The 24,682-nt window shown below is 39.9% G+C and overlaps 1 protein-coding gene across 1 annotated transcript; it reads right to left on the bottom strand.

Annotated features, from left to right (window-relative positions):
* Nucleotides 1-1,262: 1,262 nt before the first annotated feature.
* LOC133634871 (uncharacterized) lies at nt 1,263-17,934 on the bottom strand. The gene is made up of 5 exons (XM_062027521.1): nt 17,801-17,934; nt 7,343-7,708; nt 3,896-4,054; nt 1,597-1,664; nt 1,263-1,528 (listed from the first exon to the last, which is right to left on the bottom strand). The coding sequence occupies exons 1-5, from the start codon at nt 17,820-17,822 to the stop codon at nt 1,370-1,372; spliced, it is 774 nt and encodes a 257-aa protein (XP_061883505.1). The 5' UTR covers nt 17,823-17,934; the 3' UTR covers nt 1,263-1,369.
* Nucleotides 17,935-24,682: the final 6,748 nt, after the last annotated feature.

Below are 24,682 nucleotides of genomic sequence, written 5' to 3'. Positions count from 1 at the left end.
TACCGGTCAATCTACGTTCCCATCCTCACCTATGGTCATGAGCTTTGGGTTATGACCGAAAGGACAAGATCACGGGTACAAGCGGCCGAAATGAGTTTCCTCCGCCGGGTGGCGTGGCTCTCCCTTAGAGATAGGGTGAGAAGCTCTGCCATCCGGGAGGAGCTCAAAGTAAAGCCGCTGCTCCTCCACATCGAGAGGAGCCAGATGAGGTGGTTCGGGCATCTGGTCAGGATACCACCCGAACGCCTCCCTAGGGAGGTATTTAGGGCACGTCTGACCGGTAGGAGGCCACGGGGAAGAACCAGGACACGTTGGGAAGACTATGTCTCCTGGCTGGCCTGGGAACGCCTCGGGATCCCCCGGGAAGAGCTGGACGAAGTGGCTGGGGAGAGGGAAGTCTGGGTTTCCCTGCTTAGGCTGCTGCCACCGCGACCCGACCTCGGATAAGCGGAAGAAGATGGATGGATGGATGGATGTTCAACAATTTGCTCACGCACTTGTTGACAAAGTGGTGACCCTCGCCCCATCCTTGTTTGTGAATGACTGAGCATTTCATGGAATCTACTTTTATACCCAATCATGGCACCCACCTGTTCCCAATTTGCCTGTTCACCTGTGGGATGTTCCAAATAAGTGTTTGATGAGCATTCCTCAACTTTATCAGTATTTATTGCCACCTTTCCCAACTTCTTTGTCACGTGTTGCTGGCATCAAATTCTAAAGTTAATGATTATTTGCAAAAAAAATATGTTTATCAGTTTGAACATCAAATATGTTGTCTTTGTAGCATATTCAACTGAATATGGGTTGAAAATGATTTGCAAATCATTGTATTCCGTTTATATTTACATCTAACACAATTTCCCTACTCATATGGAAACGGGGTTTGTATATACTGATATATTATATTATTTTATTATATTCTATTTTTGTATAATATATGCAATACATAACAAATCCCAATCACCATGTACAATATTACAGTATTTGTAACAGCTGCAGCAAAAAAAAAAAGGGCAGCATAAAATAGAGCGTATATCCAACAGAAAATATACATTATAAACAAAGAGAGGTAGCTAACATAGAAGCGGTCAGGTAATAGACAGATATCATCTATTGCTGTACGGCGAGCGATTATACAACTTCATTTTATTCGGGCCGGTAAAAAAAGTTATTACATAAACTTAGTCATTCTGAAAAGTATTTAGACAATTGTCAAACAAACGTGTTCTGTTAAACCACTAATGGTAACATAAGCTTATTATTACATTTTCTGCTTTGTAAAACCTTACTGTGAGCCCCTTTAACTTATTTGCAAGAAATGTCCAAAAACTTTCAGCTTTACTTCACCAACATTGTGCTTTTACATTTAATTGTAATTACACAATTCCTTTTTAGTTGGAATGGAGGGGGGATACACGACAACACTACAATATTCTGTGGGCTTGTCCTTCAAAGGTGTCGGCAGTCTTTTTGGAAAGTCCAGGACACTGTACACAAACGTGGGTTCCGGCGCGGTTGGCGGCGCCTGGCAAGAAATCGAGAGTGAAAATGTGGCGTTTGTTTCCGATGTTTACTTTGACTAGTGCGTCTCACCTGTGTTGAGGGTTGTGAGTTTCCGTCCGCGTTGACGTCTGTGCGAAAGAATGCTCCAACTTTGGTCCCTACAGTAACACATGACAATATCAGTTTGATGTCCTTCTCATTGTTTGATTTTAGTCCTGGTTTTCTATTGATCATCGAAATGATTGATTTGTGTCACACAAGCGTACCAAACAGAAGCCGGTACAGTAGACCTAACCTTTTACAGGCCAACCAAGGACATGTGGGTTTCCTGTTGGCATTTAGCGAGTAGCATTACAATGTGTCTGTTTTGTCAGGTCACAGAGCATCTTTGAAGCCTACAGTGCGGAATCTTAAAGTTCACAGCCCAATATCCACAACTTTTTGTTGAGCAGTGTAATCATTTCATCTCCAGCTGATAAACAGATAGGATTTTGTTTTAATTCTCTTACAATAAACCAACCATCAAAGATTTGTGAGGCTGTGTACATGAGTTACCACTTGATATCAGGAGGTGTTGTCCTAATTCCATGTGCAGATGTGCGGGGAAATTACATTATTAGAATAATTAATCTAGTAAGTTTGAAGTTTGTGTTGTTACTCGGACTGCGGATGGCTACCTTTCACAAACGATACGGTACCGAGATCGTGTCTTTTGTTGGCCCTACGAATTGTTTACACCGTAAGTATTGTACTTATTGCAGACCAGCCGTTTGATTGTAACAGGGATCTTAGTTGTAGATTTAATTACCATGTTTGGAAGTTAAAATTGCCACTTAACCTCTAAAGGCTTAGTTGGCCACATGCGTGGACAGTACCTTTTAGCTCTTTTTTCCAAAATTGTGTACACTACTAAATTGGGGTCTTATGGCTCTTATGTGGACACTTATACTGCTATCTGGTGGTGTCAGAAGAGTATAACATACAATGGAATTTGGGGCAAAAAAAGTGTAAAAATAAGAATTAGCATGTCACTAAACATGAAGTACACGTTTGTTACTTATGGACTAAGTACATCATATCAAAAGATGATTCTTAGTTTTTATTCTAATTAGGGTCCAATAAGCCCAAATAGCAAAGAGAAATAAAAAAAAGCATGTAAACAAACAGCTCGGGCCTTAAGAGGTTAAAATCATATTCAATGTAAAATCGAGCTACAACAATTACTTTACTTTACGTTCGAGAGTTTTCTATCAGGCATACTTTCTTTGTTGCCCTGAAAAATTGTAACATTACCTAGATCAGTGGTTCTTAACCTGGGTTCGATTGAACCGTAGGGGTTCGGTGAGTCGGGCTCAGGGGTTCGGCGGAGGTCAAGACACACCCGACTCATCGTGTAAATAAAAACTTCTCCCTATCGGCGTATTACGGATACGGCAACAGCAGATGTCACACTGATTTGCAGGTGTGTAATTTGTTGTGAGTTTATGCACTGTGTTGGTTTTGTTGTTTGAACAAGGTGATGTTCATGCACGGTTCATTTTGTGCACCAGTAAAAAAAACATGGTAACACTTTAGTATGGGGAACATATTCACCATTAATTAGTCGCTTATTAACATGCAAATTAGTAACATATAGGCTCTTGACTAGTCATTATTAAGTACTTATTAATGCCTTATTCGGCATGACCTTATTATAACCTTAACCCTCTAACCCTGGCCCTAACCCTCTAACCCTCTAACCCTAACCCTAACCAAATAACTCTAAATTAAGTCTTTGTTACTTAGAATATGTTCCCCATACTAAAGTGTTACCAAAAACATATAACTTTGTCTTGAAAAAAAAACATTTTATTTTTTACTAAAGAAGGGTTCGGTGAATGCGCATATGAAACTGGTGGGGTTCAGTACCTCCAACAAGGTTAAGAACCACTGACCTAGATGCACTGTGGCTGATTCCGTTCCGGCTGCTGCTTGAGTGTTTATTTCCCCGCTAAGTGTTTGAGCCGGTCTATAGTCTGCAACCGAACGCGACGTCACGGGCAACAAAAGTATTCAAATGTGGCACTGTTTGATTTCATGTGAATCGATACAAAGCTGTACTGATCGATCGGTACCTACAAAAAAAGTACCAAATTCGGTACCCGTCCTTAGAAATGTCAGAAGTGTCTATGAAGGTCTTGGGTTAAAGCAGATATTATATAGTAGACTTTATGGCTCCCTAAATTGAAATCGTATTGGGCACCTGATCGTACGTATTTAATTATCTTCGTACTGTATGTGTCAAGATAGTTGTTGACCAGCGCTTTCCTGTGTTAACGTGATTGCTTGAATACTTGTCGATTATTTTACGGACAACAAGAAAATGTGAGAAGGAAAGTCCATACTGTACCTCGGGTTCGGACACAACACCAGAATAAAAATGGGAGCACCGCTGCCAACAAGACGACAAGTGAAACCACAAGGATGGCAATGACTGGACCAGAAAAGGGAAGATGACTTGTTCCAGGCGTGTGTTTGGTTATCCTTCTGTTTCCTTCTACGCGAGAAACTGTGGGAGAGGAGAGTGTTGCTGGTAATTGGTTCCGGACATGACCTTGATAAATTAATTTCCGCGAAGTAGAAATTAAATATTTTCATAGCTAGAGCATAAAAACTTGTTCACAACCTTCCAAGTATGTTTTTCAACATTACGAGAGCCCTCTAACCATAAAACAATACCCTTTAGTCACCTTTACACTCTTTTAATCCAATATGCTGCCTGATGCTGAGCCAATCAGTGGCTAGGATACTGAACAGCGCGCTCTGAATGGTGTAGTTTTCTCTAGTGGCCAATAAAGTTAAAAGTTAAAGTACCAATGATTGTCACACACACACTAAGTGTGGCGAAATTATTCTCTGCATTTGACCCATCACCCTTGATCACCTCCTGGGAGGTGAGGGGAGCAGTGAGCAGCAGCGGTGGACCCGCCCGGGAGTCATTTTTGGTGAATTAACCCCCAATTCCAACCTTTGATGCTGAGTGCCAAGCAGGGAGGTAATGGGTCCCATTTTTATAATCTTTGGTATGACTCGGCCGGGGTTTGATCTCACAACCTACCAATCTGCACCCTGGCGACGGGGGGCAGATCGGTAGGTAACTGCTTCCCACATCTGCGGTCCCCTCCAAGGTTTCTCATTGTCATCCCATTGGGTTGAGTTTTTTCTTGCCCTGATGTGGGATCTGAGCCGAGGATGTCGTTGTGGCTTGTGCAGCCCTTTGAGACACTCATGATTTAGGGCTATATAAGTAAATGGTAAATGACAAATGGGTCGTACTTGTATAGCGCTTTTCTACCTTTTTTAAGGAACTCAAAGCGCTTTGACACTATTTCCACATTCACCATTTCACACACTGATGGCGGGAGCTGCCATGCACGGCGCTAACCAGGCCCATCAGGAGCAACGGCGAAGTGTCTTGCTCAAGGACACAACGGACGTGACTAGGATGGTAGAAGGTGGGGATTGAACCAGTAACCCTCAGATTGCTGGCACGGCCACTCTCCCAACTTCGCCACGCCGTAAACGTTGATTGATTGATTGATCTCAGGGCGGACACTCTAACCAGTGGTTACTACTGTGGTATTGATATTTTTTGTCTATTTAGTAATTTTAATGCTTGAAAATGCCTAAATTAGGACCAAAAAAATTTAAAATATGCTTTTAAAAATATATTTGTATATTACCAAAAATACACAATGTGGTGTAGCTGCAATATTTAAAGCAGCGAGTGGTGAGGGACGACCAGAATAATTCATTTATAAACTGTGTTGATTTTGTAGGCAGCGACAAAACTATACAACTTAAGTCATTTTAAAAAGAAAGGTGTAGAATGCTCTCATTTTTACCACTGATTTTCTTTAGACTGCAAAAATAATATAAATGATAATTATTTATTATTATTAATTGTATTTATTGATCTATTAAGATCATCTTAAAAAGGGAGTTTGCAATCTTTACGTGGATGCCTAACTTAGCTTTGTGTGTTGTGAGCTAATGACAGCAGTTTGGATTGCTAATGTTAGCTATAATTATTTGTATATTTTATCATAACAACAACATGACTGAAAATTGTTAGTTGCTTCTCTGGGACTGCTTTTATGTAGCTCCCTGCCTTTTCTTGTTTACAAGACAACAGTGACTGACAAGCCTGCATGCCAAACAAATTCCTCGGCCTGACAAGCAATTTTTATTCAATATAATTAGTACCCTGTTTTCTGGACTATAAGCCGCTACTTTTTCCCCAAGCTTTGCCCCCAGCGGTTTATACAAAGGTGCAGCTGATCTATGGAATTTTCTTCGCTAACGGCTAAATTACGGAATTAATTAAGCAAAGAAATCAAACAATGTAATAAAATGGTCCACTTTAAGAAACGGTTTGTTGACTGTGCTTACAAAGTACAAGGAAGAAGAATCCTAATAAACATCTTCAACCTTATTAAAAAAGGAGAACATTTTATTCATCTCGTAAAGGATGAATAAAGACATCAATGACTTTTCTGTTTTGTTTAATCAGTTGTTTTACTGGAAACAGTTAAGGTATGTAAATAAACATTTACAAGATCTTTCTATGTAAATATCTCATTTCACAAAGTCCCGGTGTGTATATATATATATATATATATGAAGGGAACAAGGGGTAGAAAATGGATGGATGGGATATATATTTATATATATATGAAGTTGTGGACCACATAAAATGATGTGGCAGACCACGTTAAATTATGTTGCGGGCAACATAAAATGAAGTTGTGGACTACATAAAATGATGTGGCAGACCACATTGAATGACATGGCAAGCCACTTTAAATGACGTAACGGTCCACATAAAATGATGTGGCAGACCACATTAAATGAAGTTGTGGACCACATTAAATAATGTGACAGACCACATTGAATGACATGGCAAGCCACTTTAAATGACGTAACGGTCCACATAAAATGATGTGGCAGACCACATTGAATGATATGGCGGGCCACATAAAATGAAGTTGTGGTCCACATAAAATGATGTGGCAGACCTCATTGAAATTGTAAGCAGATCGCCATTCAAACAATGCAGTCGTTGTCCTTGTGCTATTTTTGGTAATTTGTCATTAAATAGAGGAATAAAGTCGGAATCGAACAGTTACACAAACTCTGAAAGTTTAAGCAAAAAATATTTGACCTTTTGGTGAGTTAAAGAGCCTTTGCTTATTAGACCACAAACATTTCAACTTACTTACTTCACATCAAATATTTGACTTCTGAGTTTTGGAGGGAAAATGTTGCATAGTTTTTGTTTATGCCATACAAAAAAAGGGTTTTCTTTGACAAAAAGTGTATAAAACATACACAAACTTATTATCAATGGATAGATCTAAAGTTGATTTACAGATTTAAGCATCAAAAGTAAAAAAATATATATTAATGTATGACATACTTTTAACACTTTTATGAGTGGTACCCTCACGGGTCGATGGGTCTTCTAATGTAGTTTTTTTTTAATTTAAAACGGTCAATGCTCAAACCATTATTATGAATAAAAATCTATTTTGTTGTGAATTAACGACTTATTTAAGGCTTCAATTATTTCACACTGAATATTGGACTTTTGAGGGTTTTGGGGGAGGAGGGAGTGGAATTGCATAGTGTGTTTTTGCCATAGCAAAAAAAAAAAAGGTTTTCTTTGACAAAAAGGCCATACAACATGAAACATCATAGAAAACTGTATATCAACGAATAGATCTGAAGTTGATCTAAAGATTTAAGCATTGAAAGTAAAAAAATATATATAACCCCAAGGGTTAAAGTGCCTCACCAGCCATGAAACTGCACGTTACTGAAGAAAAGACAATACAAGTTGTATCATGGCTGTTTTCCTCCAAAACAAGCAGGTGTACTGAAGAACTCTGTCTGGCCGGTCCACTTTTCGTGAACAGGGTGGCCCAGTAGGTCCCGGAGTGACCGTGTGTGAGGTTTGTAATTTGGTAATGTGCAGAAGAATTGTCCAAGTAAAGACCAAGACATGTCGAGCAACCTTTCTGGGGCAACCACTCAGCCATCTTCTTGGGGCCTGTCGTGTAAACCGCAAAATGGCTCCTCTTGGAGATGATGGTTTGATTAAACCTGAACTGGAGCGTGACGTTTTGGCCAAGGATCCCTGTGACCTCTGCTTGGCCGGGGCCTGTGCGTGGACAAAATAAATGTACAATAAAAGACTGGCTGACTGACGTTGACAATGGCATCTAATTAAGGATGTTGTACCGGGGCCCCAAGCAAAGGGAGGCCCTTGGGCTTTTGTAAAATGTAATTTCAAATATCTAAGTAATAATAATGAAAAAAGACATCATAAATGGTCATTAAAAAAAATAATTTAGCTGTGAAAGTTTAATAATAAGGTTGCTTGGCTCAAATTAATAATGTTAGCAAACCTAATTTCGAACACTTCTCTCCACACAGACGTTATAACGTCATCAAAGTTCACCTTTAAGCATTCACAGCCAGCACCAGGCTTTTGGAACAAGGATGAGGTGATACAAGAAAGGTTGATATATAAAAATCTATATACGGCAGCATAGGGGAAAAATACAGTATGTATAAATAAGTTTCACTTTTGCCTCCCATTTCCCATAATTGTGATGCGTTTAAAGACCCTCAAATAAAGTTAGAAACAGAGGCGTCTGTAGTTTTTTTTTTTTTTTGTCCTTTCCAGCTTCTCAGGCAAATCATATAGTTGATGTAGATGCCCATATCGGCTGTTCAGATTTACTTTACAAAAGAGAAGTCTAGGATACTTCTCTTGTTGCCTTATTTGTAATTGACTTTATTAAATGTATTTATATTATCATTTGGTGCAGCCGGGCCGGAGCAGGAGGGGATAGAAAGAGAAAAAAAGGAAGACAGAGGGGGAAATTGCGGGGACAAGTGGGGGATTAGACAGAGAGACAAAAACTTAGACAGAGAGACAAAAACTTAGACAGAGAGACAAAAAGTAGTAGTAGTTTAACCCCCAGCAGATGCACCAATTATAATATCCATCCATCCATCCATCTTCTTCCGCTTATCCAATCATAATAATGTTGACGTATTATCTACTAATGATAAGCCTATGTGTATCAGACAATCTCATTTTTAAGTAAAGGAAGACTTGACAGATTTGTAATCATATTTAAGTGATTAATGACAGGTTATGTGATCATCTATATTCATAATCTGGCTACTTTACATTGAATTTTAAAACAAAACCCAATAATTTTGGGGGGTTTACCTCTCTATGTTCTAGACATAGTAATCCCATTTTTAAAAAGTCAAAAACCGAATTAAGTTTTTGTGTTTTAAAAAGTGGGTTTCCAACAAATCCATGCAATAAATCTTTTTTTTAGTGCATGTAATCATGCCAAGTGTATGTGTATGAGGCGGCGACGTTTGGGTTAAGGGTGGCATGGGGGCTTTTTTAATAGATTTGTGTGTGGGGCCCCAGAATGCCGTGCTACGCTCCTGGACGTCAACATAACCAAAACTAACCGTTGCTTGCACATTTCGAGACATAAGAAGAGTCGACAGTAATAAAGGACTTGCATTTAACTAACCAGCCGTGCAATCCCAATTCTACAGATTTTTTTTTAGTATGATACAATTATGGGTTGATACCAAAATAAGAGATTATATGCAAAAGAGACTTACCAGTGACGACCATGTGCATCGTTATCATCAAAACAAACTCAAGAGGCTTGGTGACAATCTCCCTCGCCATGACTGATGTTATGTTTGTGTGCCCAATAGAAGACAGTTTCAACAGGAACTTCTGGCCGTGTGTTTCCCACCTCGGATGATCTGATATGCCTACCTTGCGCAGAGCAACTTGTGCAAGTCCGTCCCCCGTCACTCGAGCAGACAGAAAAAAGTAAGTAAGTAAGAGTTCGTCCAGGAAGTCCTCATTGTTTAGATGTTGAAGCATCCTGTGCTGAAAGGTTACACACTTTATGCAGTAAAGTGGGGGTCTTTAACGTTTTCCAGGCCAAGGACCCCCCCAAAATGTTTTTATTTTATATCAAACTGGTCCTAAAGGTAACTTGTAGTTATGCAATATTCAGGGACATGTTAGGTCAGGCCTGGGCAATTATTTTGACTCGGGGGGCCAAATTTAGAGAAAAAAATGTGTCTTGGGACTGGTATATCTGGGGCCGTATTTATCAAGCTTCTTAGAATTACTCCTAAGAAGTCTGCTAAGAGTTGACTTATGAGTAAAGAAATTATTCGCTGAAAGCTGCACTTAAAAGTTAGTTATCAAGCGTCTTACTCACACTTTCAGCGAAGTGTAGAACTGGGGTCGTATTTATCAAGCGTCTTAGAGTGCCATTTTACACTTAAGCCCTGAGAATTTGCGAAATTTAGTCCTACTCTCAAACTTAAGAATAAAAGCTATTTATCAACTTTCTTAAGTCTAAGAATCACTCCTACTCTCCACGATATTTAAGAGACCTTCAGAGGTGTCCTAAGTGGTTAGGAGTTGCCAGCAGGGGATGGCACTGAGGCGAGAGAGACGTGCGCGAACGTTCAGGGAGCGGAAGGATGTCCTGGCTTTGTTTGATGACGAGCAGCTGATCAAACGGTATCGTTTAGACAGAGCGGGTATTATTTTTGTCACAGATTTAATAATTTTCGATTCCATGTTGATTTCTGCATGTGGCTGCAGTGGGCTAGTATATATAGAGCCACCCACACCAGTTTCAAATTAGTTGCCTAATTGTTTAATTGGAAATAAAATGTTATGAGAGTAGCGTATGTGTGTGTGACCCTTTAATAGGTGACAGCATGTGAGGTGAGTGACGTCAGTGAGTGTGTGGGCGAGAGAAGAGAGGGAGCGGAAGCGTGACTGCGGGCGGGGACTAGTTTGTTTTGTGTTGGATTGGCTGTGTGCAAGCAATCAATAAAGCAAGATTTGCAACTAATCGCCGGACTCATCATTCACCCTAAAGTCGTCCGCTGTGGAGACCCACTGCCGGGTAAAGTGAAGGGTGTTGCCCCGAGCATACATCGGCCCTGGAGAAGTGTCTCCCCTGCGCTCTTCGACTACGGTCTGGGGAAACATTTATTTTTGATTCTTTGCCAATATTGTTTGTTTGTTTTGTATTATTTTGTAGTTTATTGTCAAAATATACACTCCCATTGTCCACTCGAATATTTCTAAGATATTTCTTTATTCTTACACAAGGGATTCCCTTCCGTGATTGGTCATTTCTATGGACACAGAAATAACGTCACCTAAAATTCCGTTTACGGCACATAGTAATGTCGTAATTCAGCTCTGAGTGTGACACTTAAGATTCAGTTCTACACTTCGCTGAAAGTGTGAGTAAGACGCTTGAAAACTAACTTTTAAGTGCAGCTTTCAGCGAAGAATTTCTTTACTCTTAAGTCAACTCTTAGCAGACTTCTTAGGAGTAATTCTAAGAAGCTTGATAAATACGGCCCCTAAATCTTAAGTGTCACACTCAGAGCTGAATTACGACATTACTATGTGCCGTAAACGGAATTTTAGGTGACGTCATTTCTGTGTCCATAGAAATGACCAATCACGGAAGGGAATCCCTTGTCTAAGAATAAAGAAATATCTTAGAAATAATTAGGTGGACAATGGGAGTGTATATTTTAAAAATAAACTACAAAATAATACAAAACAAACAAACAATATTGGCAATGAATCAAAAATAAATGTTTCATTTTCTATCCAATTCATTAATTAGGCAACTAATTTGAATGCAGTTTGCTTCTGTTGAATTATCCGGGGTGTAGTTGGAAAGTCAATGAAACGCATGACGAGGTGAGGAGCAGTAAGGGTCATTATTGTTTCCATAACAATTCTGCTTACTGATGGTTGTGATGGCCCCAAATCATCAGCGTTACATTGTTGCATTTTCCCAGTGGCGAGATATCGAAGCATTGTGATGACCTTTAGTTCTGCTGTGAAAGCTCTGCTGCGTGATGTTGCTGATGAGATGACGCCCCTTATTAAATCTGTGACAAAAATAATACCCGCTCTGTCTAAACGATACCGTTTGATCAGCTGCTCGTCATCAAACAAAGCCAGGACATTCTTCCGCTCCCTGAACGCTCGCGCACGTCTCTCTCGCCTCAGTGCCATCCCCCGTTGGCAACTCCTAACCACTTAGGACACCTCTGAAGGTCTCTTAAATATCGTGGAGAGTAGGAGTGATTCTTAGACTTAAGAAAGTTGATAAATAGCTTGTATTCTTAAGTTTGAGAGTAGGACTAAATTTCGAAAATTCTCAGGACTTAAGTGTAAAATGGCACTCTAAGACGCTTGATAAATACGGCCCCTGGTATTCCAGGCTATAGCTCCCAGACTCTGGAACAATTTGCACCGGTCCCTCTGTGATCTTGACTGTGTTGACACTTTTAAGAAACATTTGAAAACGTCTCTTAAGTTTGTAGTATCGCCCACAAGTACTGTAAATACAGGAGGTATTGTCCATATGATTTCAAGATCACTGAATAATTTAATCCCTAATTTGTTGATCATAGGTGTGGATTGTTTTTTTCAGATATTATAACAAATGTGTGTTTTTGTGCAGCAATAAGAAGCATTTTTATTAGCCTGCAACACAATGCAGAAATATAATGAAAAAACAGCAAGATTGACCAAAGCTTAAATGTTGACACTAATAACTATTAAGTTATTTTATTTATATATGTTATGCATTTAGCCATTTATTTTATTCAGTCTTTTTTTATGTGATCCTTTACTTTTTCAATATGCAATACTCTGTGGAAAAAGTTTGGACACTCCTGATGTGGCAATAACAAAAAAAGCAAAATATAAGATACAGTACTGACTTTTCAAAATACCCATTTGTATTAAAATGTGCGTTAACTAGATCAGTTCATATAACTGAAATCCTCATATGAAGCTATTTGGAATATATTTACAACAACATGTATATCAATATTCTCACTAGCTCTACTAATTTTTTATGTTATATGTTGAATGATGCAAAGAGGAAAAAGCTTAAAAACATTATGTATGAAAAGTGTGTTAGGGTGCCTCCTTGTGGAGTGACTTGAGTAATGCAAGTGCAGGTAGGTGTTTCTTATCAATGGCCTTCTGGTGCCATTCTTTAAAGTAACTAAGATATTAGAAACAGTTCTCAAAATAACTATAGAACAAACTATGTATTTCCCGAGTTTGTAAACAACTTAAGGTGTGTCAGAAAAGTTCCAGGAACGCTAATGTTGATGTGAGCGCCGTAGACCACTACCAGTTGAGTAGTGGATTTTTTAGCTCTTATTAAAAAAAATTATGCTTTTTAAAAAAATGATAGCCATGGTGGATAATGACTATTCTGTTATTTTTTCCTGTGTTTAGTGCAGGGGTGTCAAACTCATTTTAGCTCAGGGGCTAATCTACTCCCAAATGCGCCAGACTTAAAAATGAAAATAAAGACAACTTCAGAATGTCTTTTTTTGTTTGAAAATAGAGCAAGCACACTCTGAAAATGTACAAATCACAAAGTTTTTTTTACATTTACATGTTGCGGTTTATATACTTTCTGAATAAATGATGTGATAATGTTCATCAGCTAATTAGGTGGAATTGAGTCTGGCAGAGTTTTAAAATGCCCCCACTGAAATGAATAATAATAATAATAATAAATACAGGATGTTATCAATGTAATTTACTCATTTTTCCTTAACTGATGTACTAACATCACATGGTTTATACGTATCGCATCTACAACAAAACCTGAGAATTTGGACTCAATTCATTAATCCCACATGCAGTTAGAAGGGGATGCATATTATTTCATCATATTCATGTGCGCCCAGAAAATGTGTCCCTTTTACCAACAACATCTTTGACAATCAAGACATGAAGGTAACAATCCACATTTTGTGTACAATCAATAATAAGCAGCGTAAGTACGTAACACGGAAGTGTTGCCTCTATTCTCCTATTTTAAAGGAGAAGTCAGGGGATACAAAGAATTGCTATAGCGACATCCGGTGGACACATTTAGAACAGCAGTTTCTATCATTCAACAATTTCAGCTCATTTGTATCCTTGGCAAACTCATCTCGCGGGCCGGGTAAAGCCTGTTTGCGGGACTGATCCGTATGTTTGACACCCCTGGTTTGGTGTTCTTTCCTGCCCAATGCTCTTAATTTGGTTCCTCTTCCTGCTTTTGGTGACTTCACTACTGCTTCTGAAGCCTGTTTACCTCACCTCTTCCTGGTCGGGATTAAGAGGCTCCCCTGTCCCCGATTGCCAATCAGGAGAGTTTATCTGCGTGCGTCAATTCATTTCAACTAGGGATGTCCGATATTATCGGCCGATAAATGCTTTAAAATGTAATATCGGAAATTATCGGTATCGGTTTCAAAAAGTAAAATGCATGACTTTTTAAACGCCGCTGTGTGCACGGACGTAGGGAGAAGCACGGAGCGCCAATAAACCTTAAAGGCACTGCCTTTGCATGCCGGCCCAATCACATAATATCTACGGCTTTTCACACACACAAGTGAATGCAAGGCATACTTGGTCAACAGCCGTATAGGTCACACTGAGGGTGACCGTATAAACAACTTTAACACTGTTACAAATATGCGGCACACTGTGAACCCACACCAAACAAGAATGACAAACACATTTTGGGAGAACATCTGCACCGTAACACAACATAAACACAACAGAACAAATACCCAGAACCCCTTGCAGCACTAACTCTTCCGGGACGCTACAATATACACCCCCCGCTCCCCCCCCCCAAACCCCGCCCACCCCAACCTCCTCATGCTCTCTCAGGGAGAGCATGTCCCAAATTTCAAGCTGCTGTTTTGAGGCATGTTAAAAAAAATAATGCACTTTGTGACTTCAATAATAAATATGGCAGTGCCCTGTTGGCATTTTTTTCCATAACTTGAGATGATTTATTTTGGAAAACCTTGTTACATTGTTTAATGCATCCAGCGGGGCACCACAACAAAATTAGGCATAATAATGTGTTAATTCCACGACTGTATATAGCGGTATCGGTTGATATCGGAATCGGTAATTAAGAGTTGGACAATATCGGAATATCGGCAAAAAAGCCATTATCGGACATCTCTAATTTCAACATATCATTGGTCCAATGATCGTGTATTGTTTACCCTGCCTACCTTATCTTATTTTATCTCGCCTACCCTTGCTTTACCTTGTTTTTTGCTAACCCGTGATCTACTGCTATAGCCACACTTGTGCCTCCTCAATTTTTGGTACCTAAAACTTTGGTAGCGTCGCCTTCCTTCTCTGCAAGCTGGGATCGCGCCAACAGCTGACATGCAAGGCGTTAAGATACGGCATCTCAACTTTTCAATTCTGACCACCTTAAAGTATTACATTTATAGGTTATTAGACTTTGTGGAGGGAAAGTGTAGTCGGCGCTGCTTGTAGCAGGAAAAGTCACCGCCGCTGTCCATGGTACTGAAGACGAGCGCCAGCGGGCAGGGGCGGGGCATGTGCTGACGGCGAGACACAGCTGGCAGATGTTTAGATTTCACAGGTGGTACGTGTTAATCTAACCATCTGTTGTCTTTAACAGTAAGCAGCCGGGAGCAGAGCGAAAGAGAGGATTGGGAGTGACGGCAACGTCACGACATGCCGACAAACATTTTGAAAAACTTTGTTGAAAAACTTTGTTAAACCTGCACGCTTGGCTCTTGTGCCGTGTCTACAGTGGAGCTGCTAGGAGGCGACTTCCACAGACTTTAATGAATATATAATGTTTGGATACTTCCCATGCAACCAGGTACGTAACATTATCTAGCTACCGTCACCTTTTTCTGTGCCGTAACTTTACTGATAGAAAGCTAACATTTAGCAAAGTAACGTCGAACACTTGTTCAATTCAAATAAGACTCACAAACTGGAATCATCACCACTTTCCGGGTACGGGTCATGTAACGCATCTGTTTCTGGGGAGGTGCAGGCAGGTTGCACGCAGGCTACTTAATGCAGCTGTTGCCTCTCTGTCGGACTGCATGTTACTTCCGAGAGGATTCCCCCCCTCACCAAAAGTCAAATTGAGAATTGGGGCGTTTTAGAAACCTTAAGCTTTGAGCCCGTGTAGCCACCCTCTTGATAAACCTCCGTTAGTGTCAATCAAAACTGAGCATTATTAGAATTAGACTTAGACTTACAGAAACTTTAATGATCCACAAGGGAAATTGTTCTTTATTATTATACAAATTATGTTTGTAAAATCAAAATGTTGTGAATTGTTGCCATTGTACAGGTGTACCTAATGTAGTGGTCACTCTGAGGGCAGGATAAAATGTGTGTGGCTCAACACTGACCTTCTTTCTGCTGTTTTTTCCACGTCTTTTTGTCGCATCTATCCAAAGCCTCCTCTTCTCTCCTCTGCTACAATGGCTCTTGTCGGGGTTTTTTGGTGTACGGTGAATCATGCATCAGCGGCGAGCGGCGGTTTAAAGCCCTGCTGCTGTATCTCCTTGCAACAATACATGTGAGCTAAAAAAGCCGAACCACGTGTTTTAAACTGGTTCTTACATATGAATAAGAAGAACACATATTTGCATTCTTTGGTCTCTGATGATAACATTACTTGATTTATGCCCAAAGTCAATGTTTTTCAACCTTTTTTGAGCCAAGGCACATTTTTTCCGTTGAAAAAATCCGGAGGCACACCACCAATCATTAAAAAAACGAAACTCAGTTGACAGTAAAAATTTGTTGTCACAATTGTTGGATATGACTTCAAACCATAACCAACCATGCATCACTATAGCTCTTGTCTCAAAGTAGGTGTACTGTCACCACCTGTCACATCACGCCCTGACTTATTTAGAGTTTTTTGCTGTTTTTCTGTGTGTAGTGTTTTAGTTCTTGTCTTGCGCTCCTATTTTGTTTGTTTTTTCTCTTTTTTTGGTATTTTCCTGTAGCAGTTTCATGTCTTCATTTGAGCGATATGTCCCACATCTACTTTGTTTTAGCCATCAAGAATATTTGAGTTGTTTTTATCCTTCTTTGTGGAGACATTGGTGATTGTCATGTCATGTTCGGATATACATTGTGGACGCCGTCTCTGCTCCACAGTAAGTCTTTGCTGTCCTCCAGCATTCTGTTTTTGTTTACTTTGTAGCCAGTTGAGTTTTAGTCTCGTTCTGCATAGCCTTCCCTAAGCTTCAATGCCTTTTCTTAGGGGCCCTCACCTTTCGTTTATTTTTGGTTTAAGCATTGGACACCTTTTTACCTGCACACTGCCTCCCGCTGTTTCCGACATTTACAAAGCAATTAGCTACCGGCTGCCACCTACTGATATGGAAGAGTATATATATATATATATATATATATATATATATATATATATATATATATATATATATATATATATATATATATATATATATATATATATATATATATATATATATATATATATATATATATATATATATATATATATATATATATATATAAAACACATAATTGGCAGACTATAATTACTGGTTTGCAAAAAATATGTTTAACCCAAATAGGTGAAATTAGATAATCTCCCACGGCACACCAGACTGTATCTCACGGTACACTAGTGTGCCGCGGCACAGTGGTTGAAAAACACTGATCTAAGTCAGCTGCTATCTTGTTGCATTATGAATCTCCGAAATGAGACAGCCCAAATTAGCCTAAATTTGCGGCCATCATTAGATTGGAAGCTACCTAATACTGACTCAACAGCGCCTCTACTGGTTGCATACAAGCAGTACACTACATTTTTGCTCCTCAATTGCTTGAAGACATGGGCTGTTTTGATCCGCACACTCCCACGCTTAAGTGCATTAACATTTGTGGATGTGGTCGTCAACACGCACCAAATGATGGCGAGTGTGCAGCAATGGAGCCTAATTACCCCTATTCATCGCCATCTTGACGGAACGGGCGAGACTAATTGGAGTGGTTGCAAATCACAATTTGACAAAAGAAGAAAATATGAGTGCAGAAATACGTTTTGGGACGTCACTGCATGGTCAAAATTCACACCCTCAGGAAGTGGACTGATGGAAGTGCGTGAATTCCTTGAAACACAGCCTTGAATAATCAACAAGTCCTTTAACTCAACTAACTGGATTGTTTTCATTTGGAATTGATTCCCGGATATTCCGAAATTAATACAGATATACTCTTATGTTTATGACTTTTGGGTTTTGTAGTTTTTGTGTTTGTTATTGCCTTCTTGGCCGGTGATCTGTTTTTCACCTTTGTTTCTGTTTGTCGACATTGCTGGGCCTGATGAGGGGGCGGAGCCAGGAGTCACACCTGAGACTGATTAGGCCATTAGGCCTTCTTAAGCAGGGGGACTGCAATAGTTTGTCGTGGTTCGTTGATGTTCTGTCGTCGTGTCAGGTTCAAACACTGATGACATCTATTAAACAAGACAAGAAGCAAGGAATTAAACAGAGACAGAATTAAATTTGGCTCAATTGAGGAGAGACGTCTGGACTGTACTCTTTGTACAGTCTCACCACGCTCTGACGAAAGATTGTACGCCTCCTCTAATATTGGGACTTTCCCTGATTACACGGCAACAGCTGTTTCTAAGGGACGGGGGTCGTAAACAGCCATCGCCTTTGGTTACAAGACAGTTCAAAGAAAAGGTTGTAAAACATTTCAAAGAAGAGGTCTGCCTGGAGGGGAGTCAGGTCCTGCTTCCTCTTCGCTTTGTAGATCTCGGGTCAAAACAATATCTTTCTGTTGATTACAATATATCTGACGAAAGATTGTACGCCTCCTCTAATATTGGGACTTTCCCTGATTACACGGCAACAGCTGTTTCTAAGGGACGGGGGTCGTAAACAGCCATCGCCTTTGGTTACAAGACAGTTCAAAGAAAAGGTTGTAAAACATTTCAAAGAAGAGGTCTGCCTGGAGGGGAGTCAGGTCCTGCTTCCTCTTCGCTTTGTAGATCTCGGGTCAAAACAATATCTTTCTGTTGATTACAATATATCAAAGAAACAGAACACCTTCATGTTGCTTCCCATCCTACACAGTGGAGTTTTACAAGCTTTCTTCTTGGTAGGATCAAAGAAAGCTTTTGTCTTCTCGCCGGGAACTCATGGCAACACAAAGTTTTGTGATAACTTAGATACAATTATTCTGACACCCGGTGTTTGCAAATATTTTCAGTTGTTTTCTGCTCCTGGCTTCTTGCTTCCTCACCCTTGTTTTTTTGATTACTACCGTATATTCCGGACCACAGGGCGCACCGGATTATAAGGCGCACTGCCGATGAATGGTCTATTTTTTATCTTTTTTCATATATTATGCGCACCGGATTATAGGGCGCATTAAAGGAGTCATATTATTATAATTGTTTTCTACATAACATGTAATGGTGGTTCTTTGATCAAAATGTTGCATAGATTATGTTTAGATCCACTATGGACTGGACTCTCACACTATTATGTTAGATCCACTATGGACTGGACTCTTACAATATTATGCTAAATCCACTCGTCCATTGCACCGGTCGCCCGGGTTGGGGTCCCACATCTGCGGTCCCCTCCAAGGTTTCTCATTGTCATCCCACTGGGTTGAGTTTTTCCTTGCCCTGATGTGGGATCTGAGCCGAGGATGTCGTTGTGGCTTGTGCAGCCCTTTGAGACACTCGTGATTTAGGGCTATATAAGTAAACTTTGATTGATTGATTGATTGATGTCTGCTCTAGTTTGTAAGTGAGACTGTGAAAGGTTGTTGACTGGTGACAAGTCCAGGGTGCACCCCACCTTATGTCGAGAGGCAGCATATAATATGGATGGATGGTATGTAAACGGCTCATTAGCTATTTTTTCTAAAATCAGATATATGAACATTATTTTAAAGTGCATTTCAAAGAAAGCCTGGTATTGAATAAAGTGTAGTTCTCTGCTGACTGATTGAAGCCAGGGACTTTGAAGAACAAGTGCTGAACCAGTGAAAATGTCGAGCGTCGTGTCACACAGTCGATACGGGCGAAGTGTGCAGGCTGATGAGAGGAGCAGGAAAGCCCCTGTTGCCATGGCAACCCTGAAACGGATTCTCTTATTAAAAGCCCTGCCGAAGCAAAACAATCACCTCGCGGGGACGGGAACCCCTTCACGACCATGCACTCGCCGAGCCACATTGCTGTTTGGGCTCTAAAATTGTAAAGCCTCTTCTGTGGTTTGAGAGCCTTCCATCACACTGACATATTGCTCTATAATATAGTTTTCCTCACGTTGTGCTGTGCTGCGTGCTCACGCAATATCAACAACTGCTCATTACCGTATCACCTAAGAGGGAGCATGCAAGAAAAGCTCTTCACTTTGTGCGTTTGCGAAGACTTATACATCCACGCTACTGGCAATGCAGCAGGGGAATCCTTTCAGTGTCTTTGCAATGTTGGGATTCAAGAAGAAAAATGATCTGCTTTCACAATATGTATAGTTTGGTGATGGTAATTCTCACTCCTTAGAGGTTCCTGTGTATTCTACATTTCCAATATTGTACTCTTCTACATGATCATTACAAAATGACCATATCATGAGGTTGTTGTGTTTTTAAGTTGTCCCTGCTTTCTCTTAAATCTCCTGAATGGTCAGTAACTGAACTATTACTCCTAACAGCAGCTCCTTGAATTCCTTGAATTCCTTCTAAGTCTATCTGATAGCTCAGTCACAGCTCTTTTTATTACCAAATATGTGTTATATGTGTTTTATGTCGCACGTTTGCACCAAGAAAAATTCCTAGTTTGTGAACCCGTTCTCAAACAATGGCAATAAAACTATTCTGATTCTGATTCTGATTCTGATCACAAGCTTAGGAAGTCCATATATGGCGATTTGCCGGGTGTCCAGCGCTGACCGCTACTATTGCTTTTTCTTCAAAATGGCAGCCAGAAACGTTTTGTTCGGATGTAAGTATTGTGTAATAAAGTAATGGGAGGCTCTTTGGTGTTACGTGAGAGCTAAAGACCAACCTCACAGTCACTGCTCCTCTGATCTTGCCACGTCACAGACACCTAAACACAAAACTGTTTGATTCCAAATTTTCCAATATTTATCCAGGGGGGATAGTATTTTTTGTATTTATTTTTAAAAAAAAAATTTTAATTTTTTTTTTTTTTCATAAAAAAATACAATCATGTGTGCTTACGGACTGTATCCCTGCAGACTGTATTGATCTATATTGATATATAATGTAGGAACCAGAAATATTGATAACAGAAAGAAGCAACCCTTTTGTGCGAATGAGTGTAAATGGGGGAGGGAGGTTTTTTGGGTTGGTGCACTTATTGTAAGTGTATCTTGTGTTTTTTATGTTGATTTAATAAAATAAAAAAAATTTAATTTTTTTTTTTTAATTTTTTTAAATTTTTTATTTCTTGTGCGATCCACGGACCGGTACCAGGCCGCAGCCCGGTGGTTGGGGACCACTGCGCTAGACTGGGCATGTTTAGCTAGTGTCTGCAAAAAAACTGAAATTAAGCAAGACTAAATACTAGAGATGTCCGATAATATCGGCCTGCCGATATTTTTGGCCGATAAATGCTTTAAAATGTAATATCGGAAATGATCGGTATCGTTTTTTTGTTTTTGTTTTTTTTGTTTTAATTAAATCAACATAAAAAACACAAGATACACTTACAATTAGTGCACCAACCCAAAAAACCTCCCTCCCCCATTTACACTCATTCACACAAAAGGGTTGTTTCTTTCTGTTATTAATATTCTGGATCCTACATTATATATCAATATATATCAATACAGTCTGCAAGGGATACAGTCCGTAAGCACACATGATTGTGTGTGCTGCTGGTCCACTAATAATACTAACCTTTAACAGTTAATTTGACTCATTTTCATTAATTACTAGTTTCTATGTAACTGTTTTTATATTGTTTTACTTTCTTTTTTATTCAAGAAAATGTTTTTAGTTTATTTATCTTATTTTATTTTATAATTTAAAAAAAAAAAGACCTTATATTCACCATACCTGGTTGTCCAAATTAGGCATAATAATGTGTTAATTCCACGACTGTATATATCAGTATCGGTTGATATCGGTACCGGTTGATATCGGTTATTAAAGAGTTGGACAATATCGGAATATTGGATATCGGCAAAAAGCCATTATCGGACATCCCTACTAAATACCTTAAATTTAGGGGCAAACATATTCATTTATCAAAAGCCAACTTTCCTCATTTAATACCGTTTTACACAAACAAATAGCATTCCATGAGAAAATAACTCAAATGACGATAAATCAACAAACTGAAGCTGTAAGTAATTTAACTATGCGCATCAGAGAATATGACCAAGCCTTCAGGCTAACTATCATCAGCTTCCTAGCAACCAGAAAGACACTGGTGTCAACTCTGTCACCGGTTGCCATTGGAGACATTTTGCAGAACCCCCTTCCACACACACACACACACACACACACACACACACACACACACACACACACACACACACACACACACACACACACACACACACACACACACACACACACACACACACACACACACACACATGCACACACACACACACATCGCTGTGTGGCTTCCTCCCACATTCTAACAACATGCATGTTGTGGTATTTGGAGACTCGATGTCCAGAGGTCCAATAGTTATTTGTTTATATGTGCTCTGCGATTGGCTGCATGGTGACCAGTCCCGGGTGTACCCCGTCTCTCACACAAAGTCAGCTAGGATAGCCTGCAGCTCACTTGGAACCCTAATGAGGACAAGTGGATGACGGAATGTTCGGGGTGTGGTCAGTCGGGGTCAACAGATCGATCCAAATATTGATATTATTGGTGCAAATGGTAGAATCTGTATTCTCAAATATTAGTTGTTGTTGTTGTGATGTTTATACTGTTACAATGTTGATGGTGTTGTATTTATATTTTGTTTACAAACTCAGGGAATAAGATCTTGAACACAGAAGACATTTGAGGGCAAAAATCCAAAGGATTTAATTGAGAGCCAATAGTATCTGCAAACCGGTGTTGTGTTGATTATTATTATACATGCATTACCGGTTTACTCTGTCCACTGTCCTGTATACTGTATATGGTGTTGCTGCCATTGGAAACATTAATTTCCCTATACAGCCAAAGGAATAATAACATTCAATCTAATCTAAGATACCACAATTTACAGTATCGCCCATATCAAGAACAACAAACATAGGGCAGTGCTGCCGATACCGATAGTGATACCAATACTTATTATTAAAAAATATTCAAAATCTTGGAATCATATTTTGATATAGCCAATATAACATTTGGCTTGCAGTAACATTTAAACCATTACTTTTCTAATGTATTTAATTGGAATGTAAATCTTACAACAACTCGCGATTCGATTCCAATTCCCGGGGCGACAATTCATGCCAGAATTAATTGTCGATTCAAACCGATTCTCGCAATTTGGTATAAAAAATTATAGTAAAACCTTTATACATCACAAAGCGGCTTTTAAAACCAAAGCAATACATAAATAGGGAGGACTCTTTTCTGGTCTGCCCTCCTCTCCTGCGTGGACAGGTTATTAGGTGACCACAGATGATGCGCGGTCCCCTCCAAGGTTTGTCATTGTATCCCATTGTGTTGAGTTTTTTCTTGCCCCGGTGTGGGATTTGAGCTGAGGATGTCGTTGTGGCTTGTGCAGCCCTTTGTGACACTTGTGATTAAAGGCTATATAAATACACTTTGATTGATTGATTGACCTGGTCAGTGGCCTAGTGGTTAGAGTGTCCGCCCTAAAATCGGTAGGTCGTGAGTTCAAACCCCGGCCGAGTCATACCAAAGACTATAAAAATGGGACCCATTACCTCCCTGCTTGGCACTCAGCATCAAGGGTTGGAATTGGGGGTTAAATCACCAACAATGATTCCCGGGCACGGCCACCGCTGCTGCTCACTACTCCCCTCACTTCCCAGGGGTGAGGGTGATGGGTCAAATGCAGAGGATAATCTCACCACACCTAGTGTGTGTGTGTGACAACCATTGGTACTTTAACTTTTTTAACTTTTAACTTGATTGACTTTTACAAATAAACATTTGCATGGATGTAAGGTAAGACCACAATTTTTTTCCAGTTTTGTGTATACATTTAAAAAAATTATGTGATTAAGAAGCACTTGAAAATATTATTTTTACTTTAAGCGAATTATTTTCTCTTAATAACATTGATTTATGCAAAATAAGTTAAAAACAATGTCAGTGCCTCACCAAGTATGAACATCACTGCATGTCACCGATTATATACTGTACGTATAAACAATATCAACAATGCAACAAACAAAAAAACACCTAAATGAAGTGAATTATATTTATGTAGCGTTTTTCTCTAATGACTCAAAGCGCTTTACATAGTGAAAGCCAATATCTAAATTACATTTAAACCAGTGTGGGTGGCACTGGGAGCCATACTTGCCAACCTTGAGACCTCGGAATTCGGGAGATGGGGGGGGGGTGAGAGCGGGGTTTGGGGTGGCGGGGTTTGGTGGTAGCGGGGGTGTATATTGTAGCGTCCCGGAAGAGTTAGTGCTGCAAGGGGTTCTGGGTATTTGTTCTGTTGTGTTTATGTTGTGTTATGGTGCGGATGTTCTCCCGAAATGTGTTTGTCATTCTTGTTTGGTGTGGGTTCACAGTGTGGCGCATATTTGTAACAGTGTTAAAGTTCTTTATACGGCAGTGTGACCTGTATGGCTATTGACCAAGTATGCCTTGCATTCACTTGTGTGTGTGTAAAAGCCACATATATTATGTGACTGTGCCGGTACGCTGTTTGTATGGAGGAAAAGTGGACGTGATGACAGGTTGTAGAGGACGCTAAAGGCTGTGCCTTTAAGGCACGCCCCCAATATTGTTGTCCGGGTAGAAATCAGGAGAAATTCGTGAGAATGGTTGCCCCGGGAGATTTTCGGGAGGGGCACTGAAATTCGGGAGTCTCCCGGCAAAATCGGGAGGGTTGGCAAGTATGTTGGGAGCAGGTGGGTAAAGTGTCTTGCCCAAGGACACAACGGCAGTGACTAGGATGGCGGGAGCGGGGATCGAACGTGGAACCCTCAAGTTGCTGGCACGGCCACTCTACCAACATTGCTATA

The sequence above is a fragment of the Entelurus aequoreus genome, linkage group LG19 (genome assembly GCF_033978785.1).
Source record: "Entelurus aequoreus isolate RoL-2023_Sb linkage group LG19, RoL_Eaeq_v1.1, whole genome shotgun sequence".
NCBI classification, from domain to species: domain Eukaryota; kingdom Metazoa; phylum Chordata; class Actinopteri; order Syngnathiformes; family Syngnathidae; genus Entelurus; species Entelurus aequoreus.
Note: the sequence above shows the minus strand (reverse complement) of the source record. Positions and strands in the feature narration are given on the sequence as shown.